Here is a 22,761-nt window from a genome sequence, read left to right on the forward strand (position 1 = left end):
CAGGAGCAACACCACCACCAGCACCACCACAACCAGGTTGTTCATTCAGTGCAAGGGCAGGACACCAAGGCTTCAGGATGTTCACAAAATAAGAAAGGAATGTTAATGAAGAATTGTTGATGATGATATTAGTGAAGGGAAGAATGTCAATTAAGTAAAACAGAAGGATGGATGTTAATGACCAGAGAATATCAACACAAGGGCAAGTTCTCAGAGGCAGTGGAGTGGTGGTTGTGAGGGTGAGGACGACCAGGCTCAGCAACACAGCTTCTTCACAGTCAGTGGGAAGGATGGACAGTGATGGAGAGTTTGACCAACCACAGAGTGAGGGAGGCACAGCTCACCTTCAAGACTGGAAAATTTCCTCTCACACTTCAAGAAAGTTAAATATTCAACAAGTGTTTTGTTTTTTTATTTCATAAATCAACAAACGATACAGCACTTTTAAATATTTAGAATGAAAGCTTTATCATTAATCTGAGTGTGTTTGTGTGTGTAATATATATATATATATATATATATATATATATATATATATATATATATATATATATATATATATATATATATATATATATATATATATATATATATATATATATATATATATATATATATATATATATATATATATATATATATATATATATATATATATATATATATATATATATATATATATATATATATATATATATATATATATATATATATATATATATATATATATATATATATATATATATATATATATATATATATATATATATATATATATATATATATATATATATATATATATATCACATGAAGCAAGTATTCTAAACTGGTTTATATGTATTCTCAAAACAATTAACTGAAATTTATCTTAACTTAGCAAAACATTAGATTACTAAAAGACTAAAATAATAATGATAACAGCAGTCCCTACAAGAAGCTCAGTAAGGCCCTCAAGTCCCAATACAACACAACACAAGCATCAAGCAACTCAAATGTCCACACTGTTGGGGTCGTAGTACTCGCGGTGCTTGCTGCCGATGTGTGCCTTGAGGTTGTCGCGCTGGTTGCAGCGGTGGGGGCAGTAGGGGCAGGCGTAGGGCTTCTCCCCAGTGTGGGTGAGCTGGTGGCGCTCCAGCTTGTAGCGCGTCTCAAAGGCCTTGGAGCAGATAGGGCAGGAGTGGCCGCGGCGGCGCGCTGCAGCCGTGGGGGACGTGCCTCCCCAAACTGACAGCAGCTGGTTGAGAGAAAGGCATTGTGTTAGCTCATTACTGACATGATGAGAACAGTTGCCATGCATGTACACTATTCAAACAAAGCCTTAGCAAACCTTAGAATACATTAATAAATAGATAAATGAATATGAAATAAAGAAAACAAATATGTATAAAAAATACACAAAATTCAATTGATAGAATAACAGCATCTAAATATTGAAACATATTTAGTGATCAGCTATTGACTTTCAAAAAACATAAATTGTATTGCTGGAGAGACACTTTGCAGGAACACAGTTTTCTTTCTTTCTTTTTTACATATGTACTTTTCACTTACACTGATGTTCTTTCAAGGAATTTGTAGCTTCATTTCATAATTTATTTAGTTTGCAGTATTTTTGTAGTATTTTCATTACATAGGAATACAACTATTGCAATATCAAAAAGAAGACTACCAGGAAAGAAAAAAAAGGGAAAAGAAGGAAGAGATAAAGAAAGAGAAAGGAGAGAGGAAACTATAGCCAAGAAAATAAGAACAAAAAGCATGAAACTGCTTCATGAATTCACAAGGTAAGTAAATAATAAGATCCAACATCACCACAGTTCATTGTAGTTTTTTATAACCTAACACTATATAAAGAATCCAAATTGCAGCCTTCCCATCCTTCCCATCCTCACAGCCTCTCCAGCAGCCCCACCAGCACAGCCTCTCCTTGGTGGCAAGCAAAGGACACAGACAAAAAACAATTGTGGAAGGAAATTCTCACTTTACTATTACCAGTGAGTTGCAGTGTGCACCATCACCATTTGGCACATCACAGCAAATAACAAAGTACGTATGTATATATGCAACACAGCAGAAGCAGAATATATCTTAATTTGTGCACACATCAATACATATATATATATATATATATATATATATATATATATATATATATATATATATATATATATATATATATATATATATATATATATATATATAGGCAATATATATATATATATATTACAGGCAATCCCCGCTTAATGAACGGGTTACATTCCTTAAAAACTTTCACTGCGAATTTTCATTAAGCAAACCAATTATAACAAATTTAATCCCTGACTTCAACTTCCATTGATACTAAACAAAGCAAGAGTGCATCATAGTACAGTAAAAGGTTGAATGAAAGTAAGAATTATGAAGTTAAACATTTAAGCAGTTTAATTTAAGACTAAGTCTTTATAATGTACACTAACGCATGTATGTAAGTAACTTTATAATGTTGATGATCTTAAATTTATGAAGGGAGGGAGAGTGGAGCGGGAAAGACGCTAGCTGGCAACCTGTGGAATGTAAACAAAGGGCGCATCATTGTACCACATGCAAAACTTATGTACCATATTTCCACAAGGCTTTCCATTTTATCCATTGCAGAGTCACGAGTTCAGGTGGTTCTTTTAGCTTGCAAGGAGATACGGTCTCACCAGCCTTCTTAATAGAGTCTGCTGACTTGAAAATAGTAGAGACAGTAGATGGGGTCAAGCCATGGTGGCGAGCAATGCTATTAGTTTTCTTGCCTCTCTCGTGTCTGTGAATAATATCCAGCTTCACTTCAAGAGTAAGAGACTTCCTGGTCTTCTTAGCAATGCTAGGCAACATTGCAGGGCTGGTCGCAGAGTGTTTTGGTGGCATGTTGAGTGTGAGATGACGAGCTGGTGCTGGACCCTGTTTTTGTTTTGAACTAAGAGCAGGTAAGGGTAGGGGATTGAGTGGTGCGTGTTTTGTCCACGAGAGGCGCTGGTGTATTAAAAAACCTGTCGGCTTGCGTGATATGGCGGGGCTTTCAAACTTGGAAAAAATTACCTGGATAAAATTTTGTTAAAGCGAGTTTGGTGTTTGTTATACGAGCAGACGGTGGTAAAAGGAAACGTTCTTTGTAGCAAAATTTTGCTGTGTGAACATTCGTTAAGCGAGGGTTGCCTGTACTAGTATTCAAAGGAAATTTATACTTTATTTCTTTTTATCTCAAATAATTTGATAGACAAACTTCTGAGAATATTTTGAAAGATTTTTTTCTACACTGGTCCCAAGGTACTCCAGTAACAGGGAAGAAGGGAGAGCCTTACACGGTAAAAGATATATGTGACAAGACTTTACAAAAACAATTTTCTTGTAAAGCAAATCAAAACTATTAACATTGAGGCTTTTTACTTTGCTTTTACTTTCTTCATAACAATCAATGTGCAGGTTAAACCAACAGTGAACAATAATGAAAGATACATGCACGAAACCCTGTGGAAACGATAAATTGTGGGAAGTGAATGCAGTTACCCTCACAATGCATCCACCCTACCACACTGAGTTACATGTCCCTGTGATATGTAAACATCTCCTTCAAGACAATAGAGTAAACATTCTGTCTGTGAATTGTATCTAGGAAGAAGCTCATGTCATGTTTCCCTCCATAGTATGTCATCCAATGCCACTCATGGTATTCTTTCCTTGGATGCACACGTAGTCAGTTTCTTTGTCACTTAAAGAAATGACAAGTCTTTGATTGCTTCAGTGTCTTTTACTGGCTTTGCTTTACTAGTCAAACAATCTCTACTATTACTTTCTTCACTCCAAATTACTTATCAAATTGGTGTTGATAAGATAAAGGAAATGTTGACAATAAGTCAAGGTGCGAAAAAGAACTTACAAAATTAACATGATAAAGCGAATATGATACAGAACACATGGAAAATTTCTTTCTCATACAGAGAACAAAATCATATATTCAGGTAACAGTCTATAACACACATTACAATGGTTTGGAAAATGGTTCCCCAAAAATCTGTTTTTTTACCTTCTCTACACTAAATAAACAGAACTGGTGTGCTATATGCCACATCCATACCTAACAGATGTATCATGTTGACAACATCAAATTGACAAACACCACCACCATAACACCAACACATATCTTTCCTTGACAGCCAGAAACAATCTCCAATGGGTGAGCAGTGAGTCGTTTCTTCTCGATGTCTAATATACAGTCTAATATACAGCCAAGTACATGGTACCTGAAATGATGGCCATTCTATATCTTGGAAAAGTCCATCCCTTCTTGGTTGTGTGACTTATCAGTGATAAAATGCAGATACAGAAGCAAGAAACAAGTGCTCAACAGTAACATTGTACTCTACCTTGAGAAGTCTGAAAAGGAAAGATTCACGAAGATAATACCATCTGGCAGTAGACGGTGGCAGAATGGTTTCAGACAGTGTTTGGAGTGACAGTCTTCCCTACAGGTCAGTGTCGTGTCTGGTTCTGGCATGGCTGCGCAGTCTGGCTTTCACCGCGGCTCGGTACGGGCAGTACGGACACGCATAGGGTTTCTCCCCTGTGTGAACCCTCAGGTGCTTTCTGAAGTCATTCTTGTGGTAGAAGTTCTTGTTGCAATGGTTGCAGATGAAGCGATAGGGTGAACCAACCTGTGAAGAGAGGGAGAGTGTCAGCCAACTGCTTCAGCCACGGCTCAGATGCACATTGTATTCAAGACTATGTATGTATGTATGTGTATGTATATATGAGTATGTATGTTGTGTGGTCCAGAACATACGTTTATTTCCTTCTTTATATATATATATATATATATATATATATATATATATATATATATATATATATATATATATATATATATATATATATATATATATATATATATATATATATATATATATATATATATATATATATATATATATATATATATATATATACTACATATCATACTAGTATGTTTCACTTGTAGATTTATTTCACCATATCATGAAAAACAGAGATAGGAAACATCTTGTGTCCTATCCATAACATTCACGTCTGGCCTGAGGAGGTTCATGTGATCAGTTTCACATGTGGTGATTATGAAATACAAAAACTTGTTTTACCATGGAAGGGACATATCAATAATCCAAGGAGACAAGAACAGTTTATTGGAATTCTCGACATACAGATGAATCATAAATAAGCAAGTAGAGGAAATCTGCGTAACTACATTTTAACACGATGAAGACGTAATACTGGCAAGTCTATGTGAAGGAGTCTGAGTCCGGCTGGTCCTGGCGCTGGTGGACTCTGTTGATGTGCGTCAGGACGTGGGAGCGACGGGAGCCTCGGTATTCACAGTGGGGACACTGGTGCGGCCTCTCCCCGGTGTGGGTGCGCAGGTGCCGGTACAGGTTGTGCTTCAATCCGAAGCTCTTGCCGCACAGGAAGCAGGTGTGGCCTGGTCCAGGGCCCGATACAGTGTACATCTGCAGGTTGAGGGGTGCCAGGGACCGCATGCTGGGGTGGGTGTCTGGGTGGCCACGGTCCTCTGCTTTACAGATCCTCTGCAGGTCTGGTGGTTGGCCATCCCTTGCCTGCAGTGTGGCATCAGTGAGCGGGGCGTCCTGGGTGGTGGCCATGCGGTGGAAGGCCCGGTGGTGGTGAGAGTGGGAGCTGCCTACGTCCTTGTCCACACTGCTCTTGCTCTGGAAAATGCATGAAGTCTGTGAGTCAGCATTGCCACATGACATCTTAACAGTCTTAGTCTTAGTAGGAGCATTAATGTTCTATACTAATGTACTAAAAGGTAATAACATTTGCATCCAAGACTAGCAAACATCATACACTATGTGCAAACTATGACATGTAGTGTGCTCAGTAAAATATTCTATGAGAACAATATTTTTCTTGTTTACTGCAAATATTACAATATTCATGTAAACATAACATAAATAGGAGAGGTTTTGAACACAATGGTGTGAAAAAAAACTGGTTTATAAAAGGATGACTGTAGATTTATTTTTTCAAATCACTACAGTGTATGTACATAACAGAATAAAAATGCCTTGCTGTTTTTTCCATTACTGCTGTTGCTGGAATAACCCAAGAACAAAACTCAAGTGTATGTTCAGTATAGTAGTGGTCTGCTCCTTTCCTTCAGTACTTGTACACATGATGAGGAATGTTTGAGATGCATTGCAAAACCATCAGCCATGTCTTGCATCACAGCCTAATAAAATAATGACAATATACTTCATAATTGCAGTAAAAAAAAAAAAAAAAACAGCATGAAAATGGAGAGAGAGAGAGAGAGAGAGAGAGAGAGAGAGAGAGAGAGAGAGAGAGAGAGAGAGAGAGAGAGAGAGAGAGAGAGAGAGAGAGAGAGAGAGAGAGAGAAAAGTTCAACAAAAATTTAAATTGCAAGTATAAAGCAACATCAGATGTTTCATATAACTTGAATATTCATTAAAGTTACTGCTGCACAGAAAGTATATATATACAATATTTGCATTATATTTCTGAAGGAGCAGGTGTCAGGCAGCCAAGCTGGGGCCGCCATGCCCCACCATGTACTGTGCACTCCTCTCCTCCTCCTGACATAAAACCACACAAAAATTACTTCAAAGAGGTTGTTTTCTTAGTCCACTTCATGATATCACATCATAAATGAAGATATAATCATGTAGTTTGCTGAAGCCTTACCAGCGGTAAACATAACTCTCCACAAGCAACAATTATTTATTCCAGAAAATAAAAATAAAATCTAGTCATAAAAATAAGCAGTCTTTGAACAGCTTTTATACAATTTATCTTTGTTCACCAACTCTAAATAACACAAATGTTTTCACTCATATACAAAATCCATTACTCAAGTAAAAAATCAATAAATAAAGATCTAATAAATTCAAAAATCAAATTGATGGTTGTATTTGGTCATGTGTCGCCGCATTGTGATACGCTGGGAGCAGTGGAAAGAGCAGTGCTGGCAGTAAAACTTCTCCCCTGTGTGTCGTCGCATGTGGGTCTGTAGCACTGGCTTCTGTGATGCACGGTACGGACACAACGCACAGGCAAATGGCTTCTCCCCGGTATGAACTCGTCTGTGTCGTTTCAGCTTCCATTTACTTGGGAAACACTTGTCACAGTCCAAACACTGGAACCATCCTTCCCTGTCCCTAGGGGGGGACATCTCCTGCTGGTCCACCAGCTGTGATGCCAGTGGATCTTGGAACTGTGGTGTCTCCAAGCAGGCCACAAGACCTGATGGCTCCACTGCCTCCCCATAAGAATGTATCCCTTGATGGTGTTGGTTAAGGTTGGTGTTTGCTGGTGTGTGGACGCCTGCCCCATCCACACTGCCCCACGCCACCTAGGGAGAAAAAACAGTGCAATCTCAACAAAAGTTTCCCAGTGGCTCAAAGGAACGGTCAGATGCTGCATGACACAATGAAATGTACAAAGATACCAAGCACCACTAAATTCCTGAGTGCTATATGGTAAAACCTCCATTATTTGGAATGAAATGAGGGATGTATTAGGACACAATGCAAAATGATCAACAGACTGCATCCATATGCCATCATTTCACCAGCAAAACAAGGATAAAAAAAACAAGTTTATTGATTTTTAGTTTTTAATAAACTTATAAAAAGATTTCTCCAGCTGAAGCATACACTGACTGGTGCAAAGTAACTCAGTGTGTCCCACACTGATGCACACTGCTGCCTCACCTCACATGGAAACTCCTTCATACAAACATCACTTCACATATAACACAAAATAAACATTATCTTACAATGCTTAGGTAAAAAAAATAAACTAAGTCTTTTCAGAAATGAAAGTGATTTAGCAACTAATGTGTGTGTGTGTGTGTGTGTGTGTGTGTGTGTGTGTGTGTTTATCTATTTTTAATATAGTACTGTGCAATGGCTGTACTACATTTGTGAATGTATAGTAGTCAATCAGATCTCCTTTAGTTGATGTGTATTTCTTATTACTATCAAGTCTTCTACTCCATTCCACACATCTATAGTAAATCTATGGGGGAAGTCATACTGTCTGAAATATCTTCCCTTTCTCAGCTTTTCTTGTCCTCTCATACATCCTGCCTCTCCTTGTCTCTGCAATTAGGGCTCTTTTCTATGTAATTCTTCCATTGTATTCATTAACTCATACAGTAACATAACAAAACTTCCCTTCTCTTCTTTCTTCAACTATATATGTATGTTGCATATTATCTAACTGTACTTATCTACTTGTATTGACTGATGTTGCTTTGTGCCATTCTTGAAACCTAAAATCTTTGAGTGTGTGCATATGCACGTGTATGTGTGTGTATTTACCTAGTTTAACCTAATTGTATATTACAGGGTTCGAGCAGGGCTCATAGTGACCCATCTCCTTATTTTTGTGCAGACTTTTTGCTGCTACAGTCTCTTCAATCAATCCATTCCAGATGTCCACCAGCCTATTTGGAAAACTGAACTTCTTAATGTTCTCAGACACTGTTTTTTCATGATCTTAGAATATCCTCTTGTTCATCTATCTCCATCCTCTGTTAGTGAAGCCAGGTCTTGTCTATCTATTTTTTCCATACTGTTTACTAACTTATATATTGTTATTAGGTCTCCTCTTTCCTGTCTATCCTTCAAAGTTGGTAATTCCATTTCCTTCATAGGGAAGAGCCTTTATTTCTGGGACCATCTTTGTAGTGGTCCTTTGGATTCTTTCTAGTTTATTGATGTCTTTCTACCTGTATGGTGTGTGTGTGTGTGTGTGTGTGTGTGTGTGTGTGTAATTCACTGTTTGATCTGCTGCAGTCTCTGTGTGTGTGTGTGTGTGTGTGTGTGTGTGTGTGTGTGTGTGTGTGTGTGTGTGTGTGTGTGTGTGTGCAATCATGACTACTGTAGCACGTACAATGAAAATCAAACATACACTTTTTTTTTGGAGGTAACATCACAACACTCCTCTCTTTGCACACAACCTCTGTAAATCCCTGCACACCTTCACGGCTATCTCGGATCACCAAGCCACACCCTGCTCAACACACTTCCTCTTGCAAGGCTAAGAGTTTGTCATTTTTATAAGGGATGTTCCTTGAATTGAAAGTGTTCTTTTTTGTATACATATTAGTACAACAATTATTTAATTATTTCCTTTCCAGTTTCATCTAAATAATAATATTCATAAAGAAAGTACATAGCAGTAGTAGTAGTAGTAGTAGTAGTAGTAGTAGTAGTAGTAGTAGTAGTAGTAGTAGTAGTAGTAGTAGTAGTAGTAGTAGTAGCAGCAGCAGCAGCAGCAGCAGCAGCAGCAGCAGCAGCAGCAGCAGCAGCAGCAGCAGTAGTAGTAGTAGTAGTAGTAGTAGTAGTAGTAGTAGTAGTAGTAGTAGTAGTAGTAGTAGTAGTAGTAGTAGTAGTAGTAGTAGTAGTAGTAGTAGTAGTAGTAGTAGTAGTAGTATCATAATAATAATAATAATAATGAAAAGAAGAAGAAAGACAAGAAATATAACAATAATAATTGTAATAACTATAATAGTACATAATAATAATAATAATAATAATAATAATAATAATAATAATAATAATAATAACAATAATAATAATAAAATATAAAAGAGATACTCTTAAAACGACAATAAGAGTAGTACTAAGCTCCACAACATGAGGTACATAATGTTAGAGAATGCATAGGTTGTCCTGGTGAGACTGAGAGTGAGAGTGAGTGGGGGATCAGAGTGGTGCCAAGCGGTGGGCAAGGAGGAGGTGGTTCTTTAAGGAGGTCTCACTACTGTGCAACAAGAGACAGTGGGGGCAGGTGTGCTTTCTCACTCTGCCGTGCCTGGCGATGTGGCGCTTCAAGTTGGCAGATTTGGCAGTGCAATAGCCACACTGAGAACACTTGTATGGCTTCTCCCCGGTGTGAATGCGGATGTGATTCTTCAGGACGTTATCTTGTGCTGCACGGTAAGGGCAGAAGGAACAAGCAAAGGGTTTCTCTCCAGTGTGAGTCCTGACATGTCTCTCAAGCTTTCCTTTCTGGATGGAGGAGTATGGACAGAAAGGACAAGAGAATCCTCTCTCTTTACTCTCCTTGCCTGAGGCGCCCTGCATGTCAACTCCAAGACCACACTCACCCGACACCTAAAAAGACAAGAAGATATGCCCGTCACTCCAAGGTGGATAAAAATCTTCAAAGTCAGATAATACAGATTTAATTTTTCATTTTTTTGTGTATGTGTTTGTGTGTTCATATCTTTTGGTATCTGTCCATATTTCTATTAAGTTATTCTGTTCAAGTGAAATACTGTCTCTTGCCAGCAAAATAAATTGTGGCTAGAATATATGCACCAGAACAATGTCAACACACTGAGCACGTCACAAAACCTTAAGTATCAATGCATTTTCCTTGCAGTATCAACTAACCTTTGCATGTATAGGTTATTTATTGTCACAGTGGTTCTGTAAATGCTGCTGCAACAAGTCGTATCTTGCACAGCGATAGGGACAGTGAGGGCACGGGAACTCTGCACCAGCACTGTGTGTGTGCATGTGGTTTTGGAGGTGAACCTTCTGTGACGCCTTGTAAGAACACAAATGACATGCATAGGGCTTTTCTCCGCTATGGGTTCGCAGGTGCTTCTGAAGGCTAGTTTTCTGAGTGGCTCGGTACGGACAGACGGGGCAGGCAAAGGGCTTCTCTCCAGTGTGCGTCCGGCGGTGACGCTCAAACTCCCACTTGGTGGCAAACGCTTTGTCACAGTCTGGGCATTTGAAGTGTTTGATGGTGGCCACAGACTCGGCCCTGCCACTCTCTCCCGGGCCCCAGCCGCTGCCCCAACCGCCCTATAAGAAAAGAAAGTGGCGATGTTGGATGCTGTTGTTGTTTTCTTCAGTATTGTGTATATACTACACAACTATATGCACTAAACTAATCAAATTACTTGTATTTATATATATACTACATAAGTGCGTACAATTAATAAGCTTTCTCATCTACATGAACACAAGCACTATCACCAGGCAGAGATATAGCACGTACTATTTCCAAATGACAAGTAAAGATACTGACACAGACTAAACCTCTTGTCAACTTACTTACAAGCAACATACAGTATGTACTAATTCTTCACAGATATGATGCATTGGCTGATATATATATATATATATATATATATATATATATATATATATATATATATATATATATATATATATATATATATATATATATATATATATAAAGACTTATCCTTTTCAATATTTGTCAGTATGTATATTTGATCTAAACTGCATTGTTGAGTCATGTGCTATGTTCTCTTTTATCATACTTGCATATTTAGCGGCATCAAATATACAATTATGATGAGATTCATCAAATATACTTCAGGAACAGCTTGTGACCATTCCAGATCATAATCAACACTATATTTATCAACAAAACTTGTCTTTCACTTCAGTTATGTAAACTTCAAATTTTACAATTTTCTTTCATTCACTGTCGTACCACCAGCTTCCATTTCAATCACAAGCAACACAATCCTGGCTGGTCTGTCAAAATAATCCTGTATGTAAAAATGATGATGATGATGATGATAATGATGATGTTGATGATGATGGTTTTAATGATGATGACAGCTGTAAGACTTGAGACATAAACTAACATGAGTTCTATGACAGGCAAACTGAACTCCACTGCTACATGTATCTGGTTCTTCTCCTTCCCCTGCCCTTCCTTCTCACTCCACTCTTATGTTCACTTAGTTTACTGAAATGCAACAATGTATTTTCATCTTTATTAACATTCATTTACCATTACAATATAACACACTTGTGATAAATAGCTAGTTAGCATCATATATGAAAACTGTCAATCAATATAATCCTCAAGCAATATGACTGAATTAAATATAATAACCTGACTGTAACTTCAGAACAAACGCTTCTAAGTACATTATACATATTTGTAAAGACAAGAAAAAAGCAAAAAAGTTGCAACAAGAAGAAACACAGCAGACAATTTTGATATGGTATATTAAAAGGCAAGAGTTCAGGTTTAAGAGCCTCTCTTCAGTACAGCACAGCTTGTACAGCCAAGGGACCACATTCTGAAATAATTCTGTACCACACCTCCATACTTTCCAAATGTTCTAGTTTAAGCTACAGAAGGTTTTCAAGTTGTTTTTATGGTTCTAGTGGCAGATCAATAAGATTTCTACATTAGCAACAGGAGGAACACTTAGAATGCAGATAACAATCTCTGCAACCTTTGAAAATTGTCAACATGAGTGACAAAGTGTTTCAGAATAAAGGTTCAGTTTGCATCACGGTGTTTGCTTCTGATGTGCCGGTAAAGGTTACTCTTGTCACTGGAGCGAAGGGGACAGAATGGGCAAGCATATGGCTTCTCTCCACTGTGCGTGCGGAGGTGCTTCTGCAGACTGGTCTTTACTGTAGCTCGGTACGGACAAATAGGGCACGCGAAAGGTTTCTCCCCTGTGTGGATCCTGTAGTGTCGCTCCAAGTCTACCTTGTGGGTGAACCCCCTGTGGCACTGAGGACAAACTAAGTGCTTGCTAGGTTGCAGCTGCTCTTGAGTCCTGATATTGGGAGGCAAACAGTCGCTGCCCTCAAACCTTCCTGGCCACAAAGCCTATAAAAGAAAAGAGCTTTGATGGTAGTTTGCCATGACATGGACCTTTTGGTTACACATTTCACTTATACATTTTTGTTTTCTGTGACAAGCTTACTAATATCTGAGAATAAAACTCATCAAAGATAGTGAAGCCAATGTTATGAAAATTATGCTCCAGCTATGATGAAGCCAAACATCATACTGGGCTGCTGTTCTCTACATGATGTCGTCACCAGTCTGGCTTGTGTTACATAGAGGTGAAAACTACTGTTCTACAATATTGGTGCCCAATAACACAAATTCTAAAGGTAACAGATAAAATAATATCTGATAAATACGAATGAATCTAGGTTTAATGAAATATTTTACCACGTATCATTGTAATGTGTGAAAATTACGGATGTGCTTTGTCAAGCAAAGATATTTCCCAACTCAGTCATTTCTCTCACAAAATCAATGAAATACTAATTAAGTCAGTAAGACAACTCCACATCTCCTTCCCTATAGTTTGTGCACGTGTAGCCAGCGGATGAACCAAGTCTCTCCTGACAACTCATTCCTTCCACCCAGACATGCACACACCAAACATTTAAATACTACCTTTGCTTTTCTGCAGTAGTGCTGTAGAGTGTAGTAGCAAACAACTTTCTCAAGGTTTGGTTTCTCTAAACAGTTAAGCCTTACAATAATACAAAATTAAAACCTATATTAGATTTATTGAAAACAACACTTTATACAAATATGTCACAAAAAAAAAATCATCTTAAAAAAAATATTTCAGTTACTCCACAACTGCCTGAGAAACAGACTAATATGAAGTTAATTTCTCAATGAAGGATATTTCCTGATGATATTGTTTTGAGTGACTCACAGTTCTCTTCCTGACCTGAGCCAAGGATTTCAGAACTTGGCCAGTCCATTTCATATATAAGTAGAACTTGGCCAGTCCATTTCATATATAAGTATATATATATATATATATATATATATATATATATATATATATATATATATATATATATATATATATATATATATATATAGACACTACTAAAATACAGTCACATTATGCTGATAATATTCTGGTTAACATATTACAGTATAACACTATTTTATCAATTTCTTTATTCATTTTATAATAATATAAATCCTTGTTAAATGTCATCCTTGAAATGAAGTCACTTTCAGACTTCCTTTGTACACTGAACTCTATTGAGCAATGCCAACACTGAGGCACAGCAGTGTCTCCCATCAGGAGTCACTCACTGCCCTTACATCAACTAAAAAATTTCATCTTCCTTTGACAACATATAGCATATGTGAATACTTTATCCTTCATTTTGTACAATACAAACATGAATTAATGAAAAAAATCAATGATGAACAAATGAACCCAAACCTGAGCACTCGGCAAGCAAGAGCACCACAGTCCCAGCAGTGGAGAGCGATTGGTTGTGTTTCTGTGACTAGAACCTCTGACTCCTTCCTGGAGGACATGTTCTTCAACCCTGAGAAGTTAAGATAAGGACATGGACTCTGTTGCCTACAGTGCCCTATGATTTTTTTGCATGTGTACATGTTATGGAATATCACTTTTAAATATTTCTTGGATTTCATAGAAAATACGAACACTGTTTGGCATAAATGTACAGTCCATATGTCATACAGAAACCTAAGCAAGTTTATGAAAGAATTTGTTTCGATGCAGTAAGATATATGATGGAGTCTGAACTTTTCTGGGAAAATTACTCCACTTCTGTTGGGACAGAAAATCTTGTGCATCTAAAATGTCACAATTAACGATGTCTCCTTTTGATGTGCCTGCGAAGATTGCTTCTGTCCTTGGTGCGCAGTGGGCAGTGGGGGCAGGCAAAGGGTGCATCCCCAGTGTGAGTCCTCATGTGGATGTCTAGAGATCCTCGGTAATCATAGGACTTGGGACACAGAGGGCACTGGAAGAATTTGCTGATGAGAGGTGAGGCATGCGGCGGTGCTACAAATCTGGCTGACATCTGAGGAGAGATGAGGTCGGGTAAGTCTCACTGATAGAAGGAGTGTCCATAGGCTGTCTGATGCACACTCAGTCTCTGTGATTACCATCCATGACCTTGAGTTCATGGTATCTCCATAGTCTTGATCCACAGAAAATGGTACTTTGATCTTCACTAAAAACTCTTTGATGACTACAATCTAAATGAAATAACGAGAGCTCTACACAAAAATCTGAATTTATAGTTTTATAAAGGCTTGAGAACAAGTTCACTGATTCAGAATTGTTGCTTATTTTCAAAATCCATAAGCATAGCATTGTTCCTTGTAATTTAAATGTGTGTTGTCCCTTTTTCACAACATGCCAGGGAACTTTCAAATTGCCATGAAGAACATGCATCATGATGGTGGTCCCTTACTTATATGCATATTAAGAGCAGCCACATTCAATACCTTCTTATTTCCTATGATTTGTATTAGCAAAGGTCAGTTTACTTCTTCTGAAGATTCTGATGTCTTGACTTTACATGCCGCTGTAGGTTACCCATCTGTGTTGCCCGATACGAACAAAAGTTGCAAGCGAACGGCTTCTCTCCAGTGTGAGTCCTCTTGTGTCTCTCAAGGTCAACACTTCCGTAAAAGTTCTTAGAGCAAAATGGGCACAAGTAATTGCGAACCATAGCGGGCATCTCTGGGAGACTGGAGGAGGTGGAGACCTGCTGTTGGTGCGGGAGTGGCCGTCCCGGGGTGGAGGGAGACAGAAGGGACTGCAAGGGTGGACGCCTCACCTGCTGGAGAAAGAGCAGGTCACCGTCTGACTCACTGTTGAGTATTAACTGTAGCTTACATCACTAGCCACGCCTCAACAAGGACGTGGAAAAGTTTCCAGACAAGATATCCAAGGCTAAGTTCATTGTAGCTGTAGATAACTGGGAGCAATTTTCTAAACTTTTCAGCTTCCTCTTATGTCAATTATGTAACCAGTGCATAATTTTCTTTGATTTTGTATTGATCCTTTCATTTGGACAGGGAAAAAAAAAAAAAAAAAAACTTTGCACATGCACACAATCATGACAATACTTCCTCCTGTATGGCCAATGTAATATCAAATTGTTGATCTGAACTCAGTTTGTTGCAAACTTAGAAACAGAGTGATGTGGCACAGGCAATCATGAGACAGCTGCAGTATCAACATTCACCTTTGAACTGTAAGGATATAAAACATCAAATATTATCAACCACTTTAATGTCTTTTCTTGTAGATGCAATAACTCTGCTTGTTTATGATTACAGACCTAGTCAAATGTTCTCTTTTTTTCATGTTCTGGTCTCTGATATTCCATGAGTGATGCACACATCAGCATCTTAAGACCACCTCTTTTATCAGGACAAGGACATTGTAAGTTTGAATGCTCACAAGCTTGAGCTTCAATATAGACTAATTAACTCTTCCTATTTCACAAGTAGATAAATCACTGATCAAGATCCAGATTACACACTTTTTTTACAATTTTGTGAATTTGAAGAGGAAGGATCTGCCACATGCCTAAGCTGAGCTGAGCTGAGCTGAGCTGAGAGAGAGAGAGAGAGAGAGAGAGAGAGAGAGAGAGAGAGAGAGAGAGAGAGAGAGAGAGAGAGAGAGAGAGAGAGAGAGAGAGAGAGAGAGAGAGAGAGAGAGAGAGAGAGAGAGAGAGAGAGAGAGAGAGAGAGAGAGCAGGGGGGATGCAGAATGCAATAGATGCATCTTTCATTAATAAATTTTCCTTAACTATTTACTTAAACAGTGTATCAACAAAACACTCATAAATTTGCCTCTTGACAGCATTCACCATTTTATAGGACATAACAATCAAGTGTATGATAAGAGTAAGGATTCAGCTGTGTTCAGAATAAAATCTCTTTTTCACACATACTTCCTGGCCTTAGTGAGTCAGTAAGTCTACTGGACAAGACCAAACGCTGAGTTACAACAAAGGGTAACAGGTTTAATCAGATGGGAATATTGAGAACCGAATGTGTTCTCTTCTTGGCCAGAATCCTGTGTCTCCTCCACAGGTGATCATTAAGGTGCTCCCGCCGCACGGCACTATAGGCACAGTACTGACAACTGAACGGCTTCTCCCCGGTATGAATGCGGATGTGTCGCTTGAGATCACTGGTCTGCTTGAAGGTGGACCTGTAGCAGTAGGGACACGTCAGCGCCAAGCCCTCAGGTGTGGCCTAGAAGAGAACAACCAGAGTCAGTCTGCTGCCCTCGTGTTCTCTGCACTAGTCTAATCCTCCCTCATCTTCAGATTTTTTCTCTCACAGCCATGATTAATGAAAATGTGAATGGTATTCATTATTGCTGGTTCCTCTGCACTTTGAAAGGAACATTTACTGAGGTACATCCTGTGGATAGGTAAACCCAAAGTATATCCCAGAATAGATTGTTATTCTTATAAAGCTGCACTAAGAATGTGATCCTCAAATGGTCGGTGTCAATACAGACTACTTGGTTTGCCTCTGCCAGGTAGCTGCAGCAGCTCCAGTGAGTGCCAGGAAATGTGACCAATACCTTCAAAGATTCAATGTGCAGAAGCCTTGCACAGATGCTCACTAAATGTAAAGCATTTAGCTTCTGCAACTTTTTCCATTTATATTCTAAAAAGTATTTTATTATACAGGGCAATTTTCAGTTTCATAAAAATTTACCATGGTATATAATAAATAGGAATTTATGGTTACATAGATATGATTTTGTCTATTACGTAAATGAAAATAACCATTTTGCATGTTTGATCACATCACTGTATGATGAGGCTGTTCAAACACTATGCAGCAAGTCAGTATTACTTCCACATTGAGTGGATCCCTACAGGTCTGATGCACTTCCTTGTTGTTCCATTTCAACAAAAGAATTAAAGTGCTGATCACCAGGTCTGTCACTGTCTGTTGCTGTGATATCATCATCTTGCCCACTGTGCCTTCAAAACACACCATTCACCATACTGTCACAAACTGCAATTAATAAAGAATTCATTCATACAATTCTATGGTTCAATATTTATTTTCAATATTCTTCATATTCACAATTACCCATGGGTGCAAAATTCATAAGAGAATTCTCAGCATTGGCTTATTGTGAAATTATCAAAACACTTTGCACAAACTAGAATGTCTGCAAGACAGTAAACTGCTTTCTGTCTTTCATGAAATACAGTGAGAAATACCACGTAACAAATTAATAGCCACAAATTTCTCTTGATACAATTTTCCAGTGGTTTATAAAAACAGTTGTAGGTACTTCATGGAACACCAGAACAATCCACAAAATATACTATTTATATTGCCATAAATTTCAAGGCAAGAAATATCCTGATACTTTCTCAGTCATGAATCACTTCCTCCACAAAGATGAGCACCTACAGTACGCAGCAGCACACGGCAAACCAAACACCTGCCTTTACTTCTCAGCCTCAACACGTAAAATGAGGCACAATTGTGTGGAACAAGGCATGATACTGACAGGCACACACACAACACGCTGTGCAACACTCAGTTCCCGCCCTATGACCATGAAGGCACTGGTAGCTAACTCAAGGTCCAGTTAGGATTGGTGGCGCGTCTCTTGGCCCTCGGGAGCTGGCCGTGGCGGCGCATCAGGTGGTCTTGCACGTAGTCGCTCCTCCCGGCAGAGTAACTACAGATGGGACACTGGTAAGGCTTTTCCCCCGTGTGCCTTCGGATGTGACGCTTTAAGTCACTCTTCTGCTTGAAGGTTGACCTATGGCAGTATGGACAGACCAGCGGCTCCAATGCCTAGAACAAAATAAGCCATAGGTTACCTGGGGTTCACCAAATATGCAGTTTTGGGCACGGGTTTTCAGGCAATGTTTTTCTGTGCACCTTATGCATCTTCCCAGGCTGGCTAACTTCCTTACAGTGAAAGCAAGCTCTCCTATACACTGTGCCAGTCATACTGTTGAAGATGAATCAGATACATCCATGGGGAAGTTACAGAATTTTTGTGTATTCCTTCACATACCTACTTATACATGATCTTCCATTTCTTGTGGTACAGAAAATATAAGGATCACTTGTAAATTTCTGGTCTCATTCCACAAAATTTTGTTATAATTTTAACTATTTGGAGTCAGTGTACAATATAGCTTTCAATATAAATGTACACAATAACATAATCACTCTCCTCTCCTACATTTCAGGCCTTTAAGACTTACTGAGAGAGAGAGAGAGAGAGAGAGAGAGAGAGAGAGAGAGAGAGAGAGAGAGAGAGAGAGAGAGAGAGAGAGAGAGAGAGAGAGAGAGAGAGAGAGAGAGAGAGAGAGAGAGAGAGAGAGAGAGAGAGAGAGAGAGAGAGATAAACAAACTAACCATTTGAAAGACGTTATGATCACCACATAGATCCATAACAACAGGTAACACTCAGGGAAGACTGGTCTTCCTCGTCCACCATGAAAAAGTTGGCTGCTGAATTCAAGAGGGGCAGGAGCATCAAAGGTGACAACAGGTCAAGATATCAAAAAGACAAAAATGCACAACAATGAATAAATGGATACTAATCATTGTTAACTCAAGATGGAACTTAATTTGAGCACAGACTGTGCAATCAATAGCACAAGGTGAAGGCAGGACTAGCAGGTCCTGTATTGAGACTGGTGGTCCTGCCATGGCACCACCACACAGTCATTCCCCCACCACAAGAACACTACCAACCACAGGGATTATAGCTGTAGGGTTTCTCCCATGCACTTTCAAAGTAATGGCTCAATCAGTTTATAGTTCACACTTTAAGATATAGTACAGAGGTACATTCTTTGAATAATTTGCATACATTATATACATACAGTAATATCGATACAAGTTACTTGAGATATAAGTTTTTTTTATACGAGCCATGATTCCGTCCATTTTTTGTTTTGAGATATGAGCAAAATTTTGAGATATGAGTCATGCACTGGGATGCTGCCACTAGTCAGTGTATCTGTCCAGCCTCAGCTAAGCTAGTATCTGCATGTTTCCCATGGATGTCATGCACTGTGATTGTTCTTTCATCATTTTCACACTATTTACTTATTTTTTTTTTTTTCTTTTGGTGGAGGGTGGGGGGGGGGGATAAAGAAAATGCAGTTTTAGCTTACATTTAATGTTTACGTGTGAATAGTGCTTGCATCCCTTCCTCCCTCCCTCCTCCCCCACCATCTACCTCCATTAAGGCGGCGTCACACTAGCACCTTTTCCGTCGTCTCAGGCGATTTCTGTCGTCTTTTTACTCTTCCGTCAACTCTTTCCGTCGTCTTGAGTCAGACGGAACGCATCGTTTTTGTCTAGCACCAATTTTTAGTCAAAATAAGAACTATGGTTTCTAATCAACACTTTTATTAAAAAAAAATTTTTTTTGTTAACCGGGAGAATGCTATTATCATGGAATGAAATTTAAATGAGTTGGTGAATATATGTTTGTATACATATTTTTTTTTTCTTCTAGCCTAGCAATGAAAAGTTCCTCAGTTGTTTGTGTACATTTCAGGAGTGCGAATGTGCGATGCTTTTGAATATTTCCAAGGCAACTTCCAAGTAGCTGGCCAAGATGAGCAGTGGACAAAACACACTAACGAATTTCTCATAGAGAGCATTAGAGGTCACCGTTGCCTTTGGGATCACAGAACAGCTGATTAGATTATAAGGTGCAAAAAAGCCGCGGCTTGCTGGGGTGAATGAGGAGCCATGTTTGTTTACAATCGACAAGCGCGGCAAAGGCGGAAGCAAGCTTGTGTGTGACGGCCACCGTCTGCAAAAGTTGACAGTCGTCAGAAAATTGACGGAAAAAGAAGACGGAAAAGTGCTAGTGTGAAGCCGCCTTTAGCTGCAAATGTCTGTCTCCAAGGTAATAACATTAAATAAACCTTTTTATTTCATTTTTCATATATACTGTGTATATATATATATATATATATATATATATATATATATATATATATATATATATATATATATATATATATATATATATATATATATATATATATATATATATGCATTGATACATGTAAGTAAATAAAAAAAAAAAAAAAAAAAAAAAAACAAACTTCTACAATCTCCATCTACCTCCTCCATCCTCACTAAACCCCTGCAGCCTTGATTCTCTCTCTCTCTCTCTCTCTCTCTCTCTGCCAACTAAAAACTTCATTCATTCTATGAATACTGTTTACAGGGTAGTTCGTCAATGAGCTCTTCTGTGATTAATAAAATAGCCAGTTTCCTGTGGTTGGCTATGGTATTTGATCGACAGTCTCAAGTGAGTGGGGGTGGAGGGAAGGATGCAGCAAGGTAACGTCTCGTGGAATGCACCCCTGATCTCCGAGATAAAATATACTTCATAAAACCAGTTCATCTATTTATATTGTTTTGTTATGTTTTATGATATTTTTATACAATATCCATCATTTGTAAATACCTTTTTCTTATCCAAAAGCACGTACAAAAATTGGGATGCTTTCTTTGGGGAGGCTGGAATGGATTAATTGCAATTCAATAGATTTCATTGAGGTAAAGTGTTTTGAGATACGAGCAATTTGAGATACAAGCTAAGTCATGAAACAAATCAAACTTGTATTTCAAGGTGGCACTGTATGTGTGTCTATATATATATATATATATATATATATATATATATATATATATATATATATATATATATATATATATAAGTACTACTCTCAATTTGTTCTAGTTATATTCCCTATAATCAGATCACACACACACACACACACACACACACACACACACACACACACACACACACACACACACAGTTACCTAAGAGTAACCAAGGTGGGAAAGGAGCTGGTAATGTTTGTCCCGTCTCCATATAGTCATGTTAACTGTTGATTAGCAAAATAATGTCCAGTGAAGGTAAATATAAACTGTAGCCTGCGTTTGAGCCATCAGCTGGTTTGTTTACGTCTGCGCAACATGGCGGCCGTGAACTCGAAAGAGGAATCAGACTTCACAGGGTTTCAAGGAATAATGGAGAAGAGCGCTTATGTGAAGAAAATTCTGGAGTTAGAAGGTAAAATTGAAAAACTGTTTGAAAAGTATGAGGGCCTGGAAACGAGTTATGACAATGTAAAGAGAGACTGTGCCGATATGAAGAAGGAAAATGCAGCACTGAAAGAGGAAGTTAAGCTAATTAAAGTGAATTGCGAAAAATGTGGAGAATCTCTAGGAAAAGTGATGGAGAAGCAGGCTGAATGGAAAAAAGTCAGGAAGTGGAAAGAAAGGAGGTAAATTACAAAGTTGCAAGTCTGGAAAAGGAAATCAAAGAGTCAGGGAGAAAACTTTGGGCCTTGCTGAAATTATAGATCAACAGATCATAGAAGAGAAGATAGCTGAGAAAGTGGTGAAGGTTATTAAGTCAAATGAGACATTGGTGAGGAAACTGTAGACAAAAAGAGATGTGTGGTGATATTTGGTGTGGAGGAGGATAAGACACCGAGTAAAATGGAGAGAGAAAAACATAAAAAGGTGATAAATAATATCATTAATGTGGTGCAAGAGGAGGAAAAGACCTAGTACAAGAAATAGAGGACTTCCATAGAATTGGAAAGTTCACAAGAGAAGGTATGAGGCCAATAAGAATCAAACTTAAGTCACAAAAGGATGTAGATGAATTGGTGGAGAAGTCATGGAGGCTAGCCCAGCAGGAAACAACAAGGAAGATTTGGTTGAGAAGAGATCTCGGTGAAAAGGAAAGAGAAATGTTAAATGAGTTGAGAAAGGAGGCTTTGAAAAAAATGAAGAGAGGACAGAAGAAGAAGAAAGAGTTTTTCTGGAGAATCTTGGATATGAGACTGAGGAAGTGGTTCATAACCCAGAAAAGTACAGCAAGAAAGGACTAAAGAAACTTACATATGAGCGAAATGTAATGTATTCCAACATAAATGGAGTGATATCGGGATTTTAGAACTCAACGATTACTTGAGGGACAAGAACCCAGATATTGTGGGTCTTACTGAAACAAAACTGAGAGAGGAGAAGACCTGATGAAGGTTGGAGAAGGAAATATAACGTTTGGAAAAGAAATAGAGTAGGTAAGATGGGAGGAGGAGTGATGTTGCTGGT

At 38.3% G+C, this 22,761-nt stretch overlaps 1 protein-coding gene across 13 annotated transcripts in view; it reads right to left on the reverse strand.

The window, feature by feature from the left end:
• Positions 1-812: 812 nt before the first annotated feature.
• The window catches only part of LOC123505838 (longitudinals lacking protein, isoforms H/M/V-like), a 61,966-nt gene continuing 40,017 nt past the window's right edge, over positions 813-22,761 (reverse strand). The window contains exons 6-7 of one of the 13 annotated variants that reach the window (XM_045257584.1): positions 15,133-15,425; positions 14,509-14,660 (exon numbers count right to left, since the gene is read on the reverse strand). In XM_045257584.1, coding sequence (XP_045113519.1) covers positions 14,642-14,660; positions 15,133-15,425 — 312 coding nt within the window. In that variant the 3' untranslated portion in view covers positions 14,509-14,641. Of the gene's footprint in view, positions 1,235-3,006; positions 4,677-5,163; positions 5,721-6,904; positions 7,385-9,688; positions 10,158-10,439; positions 10,860-11,794; positions 12,667-13,676; positions 14,661-15,090; positions 15,429-15,866; positions 16,858-16,890; positions 18,439-22,761 lie in introns of those variants that run through there. The other 12 variants (XM_045257582.1, XM_045257586.1, XM_045257595.1 and 9 more) reach the window with 12 other exon arrangements.

The sequence above is a fragment of the Portunus trituberculatus genome, chromosome 18 (genome assembly GCF_017591435.1).
Source record: "Portunus trituberculatus isolate SZX2019 chromosome 18, ASM1759143v1, whole genome shotgun sequence".
NCBI classification, from domain to species: Eukaryota; Metazoa; Arthropoda; class Malacostraca; order Decapoda; family Portunidae; genus Portunus; species Portunus trituberculatus.